This window comes from Aureobasidium pullulans (assembly GCF_000721785.1).
Source record: "Aureobasidium pullulans EXF-150 unplaced genomic scaffold scaffold_8, whole genome shotgun sequence".
NCBI lineage: Eukaryota > Fungi > Ascomycota > Dothideomycetes > Dothideales > Saccotheciaceae > Aureobasidium > Aureobasidium pullulans.
In genome coordinates, this window is record NW_021941028.1 from 673,505 (window position 1) to 683,934 (window position 10,430).

The window sequence follows — 10,430 nt, forward strand, 5'->3', positions numbered from 1 at the left end:
ACCTATTTGCACAGCTGACCAATACAAGGGCAGAGCGCCCCATCACGATGCACCACTTTGCCGTGAACTTCTCACGACACTGCCGGCGGGGCCTGTAAACTTTTCAGGAGAATAATCCATTGTTTCACGAATCAACGGCTTGCTATGCTCGAGCGACATGATCGTCGCAATTCTGCCATCTCAGTAAGCTTACATTTCACTTTTACGTCCTCGCTCTCTTCCGATCGGTCCACTCGTTTCTTGCAGCCTTGTATTCGTCACCTCGTCCCGTTACCATTGACTTCTAGTCGCTCTCGTTCCGGCCTGTTCAGTATGACTGCAGTGGCTTTCCTTGAAGCCACAATGTTCAGCCGCTAAAAGGTATATCCCAGCGTTTTGGCTCTGTCCCGTCTTACGAGTCACCGTAAAAAGCCCTACCGCCGTGGAGATGACCTCGTGCGGCACCTTGCGTCGGTACACACAGCCGTTCTTTGGGAGGCTATGGATCTATCCGCCGTGATCAGCGTCATAGTCTGGGATCGGAACGTACCACTTGTATCCCGCTACCTCTGCACCTCATCTAAAAAGCGCAGTCCACTTCTCAACAGGAGAGAGGTTGCTTCGTAGGCGGTCGGTAGTTTCACCCGTGCGCCATCTGCAACTTCGACTCGCTTGTTCACTTGGCCAGTTGTCGCTTCTGTGAGCCGAGGGTGTGTGACAGCGCCATTCATCCGTGCCTCCAACGGCCACGACACCACGCAAAGCATTGTTTGTTCACACCATCGGTCGACCATCCGAAGAAGTAAAAGTGCGGAGCGACGACCAGATTTCAGTTGTTAAACTCAAAGGCTGGGGGCCCCGCAACCGAACGTTGGTCACGGCACTTTCGTAGAAGCTTTCTTGCCGAACTGCGAGCAACAGTGCTTCGTAGAGCACATGGCACCCTTCCCATCCATGGTTCCAGAACCACACGTGTCTTGCTCTTCCCAGTCCCAACTCGGAACGACTGCTCGCTGGCTTCACCGCAGGAACAGAGTCAGCTTTACATCGAGGTCCATGGTGCTGAAGAATCAGAGATTTGGTATTTGTATCATCAGAACCTTGCCATATGTCACGACGCTATGGCCGCTACAGCAAAGCTTCTGGCGTGTTCTAGATTTCCTGTTTCTTCTACTCGCGCCATAATTGATTTGGACATGCGCTTCCTGCAATTTTCAGAGATTGGTCAATGACATGCGTAACTGCATTCTCCCAGTTAAGCAGGTCGCCTGCATGATCTTTCGATGATAAGCTCTGGTCCGCGCCGGACAACTGTACTGCGAACAGGGGTGCACCTCTTTTGTGGACTCTGGTCACTAATCAAGCCAGAAATCTCAAGGATGCCCAACTGTAGAAACTGTTAAAGAGTTCCCTTCAAGTCGACAGCCCTAAGTACAAGACAACTTGCGGATGCACAGCGGAAGTATGCGGTTGAGCACGGCTGAGTGAACCGAGCGAATCGGGCCTTCCGGAACGTGTCTGTCTCGCTTGTATCGGGAAATTTTGAAGACCACCGCCGGCCCGCCGGTCTTGCATTCGGACACGACTTGCATGTTTCGGACAAGAGCTGTGTCCGAAACGCTGCGACTGGGGAGATCCGATCCGAGATGATCTCGATACCATGGAAGAGAAGCATTTGTTGTTCCTTCAGTCTTCCATCGGCCACCAAATTACAGTCCACGTGCCGTAGAAAAAGGGGTTCTCTCTGGCACCCCCACCCTGTATTCCCATTGAGGCTGTGTCTTATTTCTCGCTTGCTGAAGCAACAAGGTCAAGCCCCAGAGCCCTCTGTCTCTTCAGACCCTGGTGGCATCATCATACAGCTTCAACCTTCAAGCTCACCGCTGCACCAAAACCCTGAACTCCCCGTCAAACGGCTCGTAGAGTTCGTTCGTCGTAGACCAACAACTGCCTAGACATGGCACTAGTCAGACCGCTTAGATCCACTTCCACTTCTGTGCCGTTTCGACAGTCAACAGTCTCACGTGTTCAAGTCCGTTGTTGACCTCATTATTCAAGGACCCTCTCATCCCTGAATTCTCAGGTTTCAAACGTAACTATCCTGAGTACAAGTGCGAGGCGCTGTTCCCTGAGTGTCTTTTGACAGACTGCCATTTGTTGTCGAATCTTGTTGAGTCCTATCGTAGCCAGCGTCGTCGGAGCCGGCCGAAACGTTTTCGAACCTCCAGACCCTCCTCGGCCGTGCTTCGCAACAGGCGAGAAAAAAATTAGTAGAGATTTCTCTTACTGTGCAAACCATTGAATCGATCTCGAGTAATAAAAGGTCGTACTGCTCTCTCGAATAGAAGACTTTCAAAACTTTTTACAATCCTTTGATCCTAATTCTCGTGCCATCGGTATCTCTAATCGCAATTTCATCCGACCATAATCTCGTTCTCCTCATATCATCATCATCGACAACAACAACGACAACATGTGCAAATCCACATTCCACTCTTTCCTTCAGGAGCTCCCCAAGTGCGAGCATCACATGCACCTGGAGGGCTCTCTCTCCCCTGAGGTTCTGTTCACATTGGCCAAGCGCAACAACATCACCCTGCCCCAGGACGACGATGCCTTCCAATCCCCTGAGACTCTCCTGGCTCGTTACAGCCGCTTCACTTCTCTGGATGACTTCTTGCACTATTACTACATCGGCATGTCCGTCTTGATCTCAGAGTCTGATTTTGAGGACTTGGCTATGGACTACTTCCGTCACGCCGCAGCAGATGGTCTGGCCCACGCTGAAGTTTTCTTCGACCCTCAAGCACACATCGAGCGCGGTATTACTTACAACACCGTTCTCGCTGGATTCAGTGCCGCCCGTGCTCGTGCTGAGAAGGAGTTCGGTATTACCAGCGAGCTGATCTGCTGTTTCTTGCGTCACTTGCCCGTCCCCAACTGTATGTCCATGTTCAAGGATGCCGATGTTCAGGCCAGTTTCAAGAACGGCTCAGTCACCGGTATTGGCCTTGACTCTAGCGAGAAGCCTTTCCCTCCTGCTTTGTTCGAGGAGATCTACGCAGGTGCGAAGGAGCTCGGTCTCCGCCGTACTGCTCACGCCGGTGAGGAGGGTCCTGCTACCTTCATCTCTGATGCTCTGGATGTTCTCAAGGTCGAGCGTATTGACCACGGTATCCGTCTGGTCGAAGACGAGGCTCTGCTCCAGAAGATCGCCAAGGATGGCACCATGCTTTCTGTGTGCCCTCTCAGCAACAAGGTGTTGTGCTGCGTCAAGGAGATCAGCGAAGTCCCCATTCGCAAGTTTTTGGATGCTGGCGTCAAGTTCAGCATCAACAGTGACGACCCGGCTTACTTCGGTGGCTACATTCTCGACAACTACTGCGCTGTTCACGAAGCCTTCAACCTGTCGGTCGCAGAGTGGACTAGCATCTGCCGTGCCGGTATCGAGGGCAGTTGGTGCTCTCAGGCCAGAAAGGACGAGATGCTGGCTCGCCTCGACGAGGTCGTCGGACGCTGGGCCCCTAAGCTCTCTGCTTAAGCGATTCACACCATGGTGTTTCGTTGAAACGAATCTTCGAGGGGTAACCCTGTTTCTTGGCCTTTGGATCGTCGAACAAGTTTTGAGCAAAAATTTGGATCCTACCACGATTAGGTCGCATGACAGCTACGCTTAAGATCTCGGCTATATTTGGACGAATGTCACTGTTTGCTGCACTTTGGTGTTACATTGGCGTCCTATGCACGCGCAGGCTGCAAATCGGACATTCCTTGCATCGAATCGCTCCTGCCTCAACCAGACGGCTGGGTGTCGGGCAATACATGGAAAAAATCAATAGACGAGGACACTCGGACTGACGACCGACAACCATTTGTGGAAGGAGCGCCTGGACGGGCAATTATCGAAAGAGGCTTGTGGTGAGGCTGTCGGCGTCGCACCCGACTCGCTCCTCACACGACCATTCGACGTTTTGGGATGACATGCTTGTACATAGATAGACTTTTATATACCCCGATAGAATAATCAAGCATGTTGAAAGGACACCATAAACTCACACCTTCTTACTCGGTGAACGTTGTACCGAGCCATGCTACGCGTAATCCCAAATCAGCTTGAATGTGACCACTAATAATTGCTCTCTGAGTGCTGTGGTCTGTCACGCATGTCGTTCTGTACATGTACAATTCCACGTCGAGGCCGGATCCACTGGGAGTGTACTTAGCGTTCCTTCTTCGTGGACGACTGCACCAATCTCAAGGGCATCGTTGACCTTTACACACATCTTGTCGTGGCTGAGAGTGGCAGTTTGTGAACGTTGAAGCAGAACCAGAAAAAATGTTGACTTTCACCACAAACCACCAACGCAGCCAATTGAGACGAACAGCGCAGGTCAAGTGGTTCTTATGAGTATCAGACAGGATGGATATGTTTATAGCGAGATGTGAATACAAACTGGTGATCACTGAAATCGGATGTTGTGAAGAACTATTGAGTCCGGGTGGCCCGGCCAACATCTCGGACGCGCCTTCCATATTCACGTATCGTCGAACTCTGAATTCGAGACATGTATCGCATCACAGAATCACTGTCGCATCTCTAGCATGAGCATGCTCTGGGTCTTGCCTAAGTTCAGACCATAGGACTGCCATCTAATCGAAAACTCATGGGATCTTGTTCCGTGGTGATGTAGATATTAGGTATTGTGGACACCACGCGTGTCAACAGAGAGCTATAAATACGCTCACTCGCTTATCTACAATTGACCTCAAGCCCTCTTTTCACTGTTGCCCACTCCCGCTTTTGACAGAAATGACAGTGATGTTGTGGAACCTCTCATGGCGTTGTCGAGTTGCCGGTTCATCCGGGCTTGGAAGGATGCGATGGCAACAAAAACCTGCTGGAGCTTACGGTTTTTACGCCGGTGGAGTCATCTATGTAGTAGCCTTGTGGTAGGAGCGAAACTAGTGATATAATACTTGCTCAGTGGGCTTTTGATGGCTTCGGCGAGATACTTTGGTCTTGGTCTTGGTCTGGCCGCGTGTGCAGGTACGCTGGCTTATGTACCATGTCAGGGTCACCCGACCCGGGATAGCCGCTTTCCTCGGAGCCCGAGACCGTCTTGTGGTAGAAGCCGGCAACCGAGGAGATGCTGCAAGGCCACGACGACGAGTCAGACATCTTGATGGTGGAGCTAAATAGCGGCATGACTAGATCAGGAAAAGTGCAATCATGGTAGGAAGGAGCGTTGTGGTTTGATTCATGGTCAGCTTCGTGACTGCCGTTTTTTCATTTCAGAAGATATGTAGTATACTGAAAAGCTCTGGAAAGCGAGCAAGAACAAGAGAGGCCTTCTAAATGTGCGGCGAGGATTGCGAAGAAGGAAAACGGACACATACACCCATACATTGTTTCTTGCCTCATGTCAAATCTTCCAGACATAAAATGCTCAAATGCTTCAAAACTCCTTTTTGGTCGGCCAATGCATACAGAAAACGGGAAAAGAGGTATAATGTTTCGTTCGGAAAAGTCGAGACGCGTCCAACAAAAGTGGTAGGAGATTCGTGTCGAGTAAAAAAAGGAAGTCGAGAGTTGTAGTTGTTTTGTTGTGGTGGTATAGTGGTGGTGGTGGTGGTGGTTCTTGCGTGTCGATTGGGGGGACTGTCGGTATCGAGAAATTGGAGGGTATCATGCGCGCTCGCGGTGCAATGAAGTAACGAAGTCGAACTAGAGAAAAGAAAAAAAAAAGTGTTGAAAAAGGCGTCTTAACAGACACCGCTCGCGTAGCGAGAATGAAACGAAGGGAAGAGGGCTCGACATCTAGAGACAAGGCTGTCTCTCATCCTTGGCTATGGCCCTGAGAACTTGGTGTGTGGTAGCCGTGCCGGGTAGTGGGAGTCCTGGATCGCGCAGCGTAATTTAGTTTTTGTTTTTACTCCGTGGGGTGCGTCGGTCATGCCCAGACGGTCGGGGGAACTACGAACCCGCCTCGAAAGCCCCCGTGGGGTGCTTCTAGTTGCTCAAAATCGTATGAGTCGTATCCATGCTCTTGGTCGCCGGTGGTGTATTGGTTTGGTGGAAAGGCCGGTGAATGTGCAGTGCCCCAATGGCTTGTGCCGTCGGTAAATCCACTCTCGTACGAAGGTGTCGGAGTGGGGACTCCAAGGTAAGGTGAGCCCGACAATGAACTTGAGGACATGCGGTTCTGCTCGCGAACGTGGCTGATGGATGAAGGAACAAAGCCAGGGCTGAGGTTTCCGAAGTTCATGAAAGGCGTGTTCACACCGTCAAGGTTGAAGACAGGCGCATAGGGAGATTGTTGGGGTGTCTGTTGGAGTTGAATCTGCTCCAGGTGTTGCTGTGTCCATGCCAGACGGGCGCGGTAGGCGGAGACTGCTTGTTGAGGGAAGTGCATAAGGGAGCTGATTTCCAGTGCATGCTGGCCGAATTGGCCGTCTGTTTGCATAGGGGCAGTCATCTGGATAATTCTTTCGAGGGGAGGTAAGCTGATGGCGGCACAGAAGGAGGCACCGAGGGCAGGGAACAAAGGTTCCAGGGAGAGCGCAGTGGCATACAAGTGGGCTACCACAAGTGTCGAAGGACCATCAACCATTGGCTTCTCAAGGAGCAGACAAGGAACGAAGAGAACCCATTTCCGTAGGCTATACAATTGATCAAACTGCTCAGCAGCCGTGTGTGCAGGCTGAGTGGCCAAAAGGAATGAGATGTAACCCAGGAGCTGTTCGATCCAGTATGCCTCGGGACTGTTGGTGACAAGGAGAGGCTGTAGGCGTTGGAGGGAAGCAAGTACGTTGGTGAGTATGCTATGGCGCTCTTGCATGCTAGGGAGCGGACGCGGATCTTCTGAAGGCTTGTAAGGGCTCAGATTAATCAAATCTGCAAAGACCGATTCATGCTTCCATCCGGCCATAGCACTTGCAACAGTACGAATACCAGTCTCGAGAGAAGACCATGTGCGCCAGTCGTTTGCTTGAGTCATAAGAAGGATAGAAGTCGCCAAGATAGCGTCCGCATTGGACTTTGAGAAGGAGCTGAGAGCATCATGGAGTCCACGTAGAGCAATGCCGCCGTGCTGGATCTGAATCTTGCGTGTGTCTGGAGAGGGAGAGATCCATGCCAGATGGCTGGCAGAGAATGCCAAGAATGCGTGCATGACGTACGAATACGAGGTCGCTACACTGAGATACCTAAACGGGCTAATTAGGGGTGGATGATCACAGTGAAGAGGGGTAACACGCACTTTGGCACTTTTGAGGTCCATACTGTCATGTCGCTGGTGCTGTTCATGAGCAGTGACCTCGAGATGGATGAGAGATGTTGAATGAGACGCAGCTCGATCCTTGAATGGCTTTGTGGCCTGGGCTGAGGGAACACTTGGAGCTCCGGGTAGGGGAAGCTGCCTGTCTGTTGCCAAACATCAAGCATGTGCTCAACACCTGGCGATGAGGGTAGAGGGAATTGATCTCGCGGTGGCTGTACCTCTGCTTCGGGTCGTTGTTGGTCCATGTAGTCACAACGGACCTGATGCTTTGTGCAATTACGACTGCGAAGGTGGTTAGCAATTGACCACGGAGGGCTACAGAGAATCAGTTGCTCACCATTGGGGGAACGTCTCATCACATCTGATATGTCTACGCTTGCACGTCTTGCATCCTGTTCTACTCTTGGTGTGGCTGCGCCGAGAGGGACCTGCGCCTTGACCGGCCATGATGATCTTTAGGCTTCAATTGTGCGATTGAGTATGCACCGATTCTGGAATGTGAAGAGACTGGCTCCTTGGTAGCAATTGGTATCCCAAACCGGTGGGAGGTTCGGCGAATAAGTGGAAGGGAGAAAGGAAAGTCTAGAAGGGCCAGCAGACGCGTGAGGTTTGCAAAAAGGCAGAATACGGAAAGTGGGAAAGTGATAAGAAACAACTAGGCAGCGAGCGTGCTTGATGATGTGCAGGGAAGCGAGTGAATGGGCCCGGTATTAAGTGGGACCCCGAATGCTTTTCTTTGATGGTTCAGGACGAACTGGTCAAGAACGCAAAGGCGGTATACATAGTGTTCGACGGGAACCCGTCGAAGAGTACTATTTTTACCGAGAGGGACCTGCCAACGGGTCAAAACGTCGCATGACATAGCTCTTCTGGGGAGGAGGAGGGCCTGCGCGAGCTGCTACCCAAACCGGAGGATGAGCTTGTTCAGGGCATGGTACATACCAAAACAGTTTAGACTCGAGGCAAAAAGCATCCCAGATCTTTTTGTTTTCACGTCCAGCACAGTCCAGTCTGGTGTTCCAACGCCCGCTGACAGGCACACCCTTCCGCCCGGGCTCACCGAGCTGGTCGTCCATTCCATCACCTCGCTGTGCAACGTCGAGAGGGGGCTTGCCTATCTCCTGCCTCTCGGTCGCGTAGGTTGAGCGGCGTCCAGCCAAGTCACCGCCTTTGGCTCTTCATGTGTCTGGTATTCTCTTAGGCCGGGCGAACCATGATTTGCTGATCACACGTGCTGCCCTAGGCTCCATCCGAGAGAGTGAAAGAACGGTAGATATTCTTCGCTTGTGTTTATTTTTAGCAGCGAGACAAGTCACTCTCCGCCAATCGTTGGACGTTGCCACTTTGGAGTTTATGGGCGTTGATTAGATTCACAGTCGACCTGTCCCAGAAACTCTCCAATTATTCGCGCGACAGTGTTTTCTTCACACTTCAATTGGTTCCGCCGAAGCCTGCGCTGCCGTTGCGCCCTACGCCGTAGTGCCATCGATCTTTCCCTGAGCTCCAGCCTCTCTCTTTCGATGCTGAAGCGTGAAGGAGCTCACGTGGCGGGGTCTTGAATTCTCCGCCATCCGACGCCCATCATTTCTTGTTTGTCATGATTTCGATGACAATGGCTCGCTGTCCCTGCGATTACTCTGGCACGCACCGGCTGCGCTAGCAGTGCAGTAATATGGCTACGATCAGGCCCTGCATCCTGCTGTCATATCAGATCCAGAAGAATGTGACGCTATCGATAGCCCTTCAATTTTTGAGGTGTCATGCAGATGCCCTCTGCTTTAGTAGAATGCTGCTTGCCGTAGACAATCAATTCGCATGGCACCGTAGCGTTCTCTCGTCGAGCGCTCTGACCTGCATACAGTAATATTTTTCTGCAAACCGAGATCCTTCGAGTGTCCTGGACGGACCGAGATGCCGCAAGATCTACAGTTGCATCCCCCCCACCGGCCATTTTGCTGAACGTCGCCGTCTTTCACGCAGAACATCAGCCGGCAGCCCGACAGACTTTGTGTTACGGCGCATAAACGACATAGAGTCTGACACTCTCCAGTCGTGGGCTTGCGGCTCTATCTATTCGTGGAAGCATGTCTTCAACCTTGTAGGTGAGCTGTCACTCACGGTCGGTAGAAGAGGTTGTCTGGTCTCGAGAAAGGGCTCTGATGGCGTCGGCGGCCCGCGCGCAGCGAGAGAAGTCTATGCTTTTCAAGCAAAGAAACGGTCTCCAAGTTCAACGTGCAACATGCAGAAATCGTCTGTATCCATCGGACCATTCACTGTGACCAGCAGGCAGCTACCCAGTGCACTCATCCGTGCCCTATCTCAGATCCCTGATCTCTCAACGTTGCAGGAACGTGCATTTCCTTGAGAGCTCTTGGCCTCTTGAGATCAGATTTTATAAAAGTGCAACTTCCTTTACCAACGGCATGGGTATCACTCAGACCTCAGGATGTCTAGCAGTTGATCTGGCCACCTCGTATCTACACGCTGTCCGCGAGACGAGTGTCTGTTCCAATTTTGGCAGCATAGCTAATAGTCAGGGGCATGGAAATAGAGCAGAACAATCAAATCTCGCCAGCGGATCCAGATATCGAGTCAAGGACCAATTGTAGGTCGTTTCGGCCGACAGACCGGTTCGTCACTACAATCTCAGCCCTCGATCTTTTCCCTGGCTTCAAGAAAGCTGGATCAAATGCATGAGCGCATAGCCAGCTAAAAGAAGGTGCACCTATCTTTCTCGGCCTCGGCGCCGTCCATGTGTTCTCCCCTTGGCGAGAGCATTGGCACTTTCTGAGTTCAAACTTCGAAACCAAACGTCCACACAGATGCGGTTGGCTTTGGCAACCTGCGTGGATCCTGCCTAAAGATATTGCTCCTTTAGCATAATCTTCAACAGTTTACGCCGAACACCTCGGTTTGAATCCTTCCTCACACATGCACCGCGCCGCATCTTCGGGCAGCTGCAATATCGAAACACGCATCGGTTAGTTCTTCCTCGCGTATGCCCCGCAAATCTTTCTTTGGCGGCGGTCCCGGCGCGGACGGCATGATGTCTGTGGTCGAAGAAGGCAGGTCCAAAAAGGACCCTGGTTTTTTTTTTCTGCCTTTCGCGAATCGCGCTCTGGTCTTTTGGGCTGTTTAGTCATCGCTTCAGTCGCCATGAGTCGCTTCATC

General features: G+C 51.7%; 2 protein-coding genes across 2 annotated transcripts; one reads left to right on the forward strand and one right to left on the reverse strand.

Annotated features, from left to right (window-relative positions):
* The first annotated feature begins 2,096 nt into the window (after positions 1-2,096).
* On the forward strand, positions 2,097-3,913 carry M438DRAFT_345180 (adenosine deaminase). Its single transcript, XM_029905388.1, has one exon. It carries the CDS (start codon positions 2,453-2,455, stop codon positions 3,518-3,520), a length of 1,068 nt encoding a protein of 355 aa, XP_029761156.1. The 5' UTR covers positions 2,097-2,452; the 3' UTR covers positions 3,521-3,913.
* Positions 3,914-5,930: 2,017 nt separating this feature from the next.
* Positions 5,931-7,706, reverse strand: M438DRAFT_354976 (uncharacterized protein; the record flags this gene model as incomplete). The annotated part of the gene is made up of 3 exons (XM_029906997.1): positions 5,931-7,185; positions 7,239-7,541; positions 7,597-7,706. The coding sequence occupies 3 exons, from the start codon at positions 7,704-7,706 to the stop codon at positions 5,931-5,933; spliced, it is 1,668 nt and encodes a 555-aa protein (XP_029761157.1).
* Between the last annotated feature and the right edge of the window lie 2,724 nt (positions 7,707-10,430).

Coding starts and splice junctions, on each gene's coding strand:
- M438DRAFT_345180 (XM_029905388.1), top strand. CDS start 2,453: ATGTGCAAATCCACATTCCACTCTTTCCTTCAGGAGCTCCCCAAGTGC.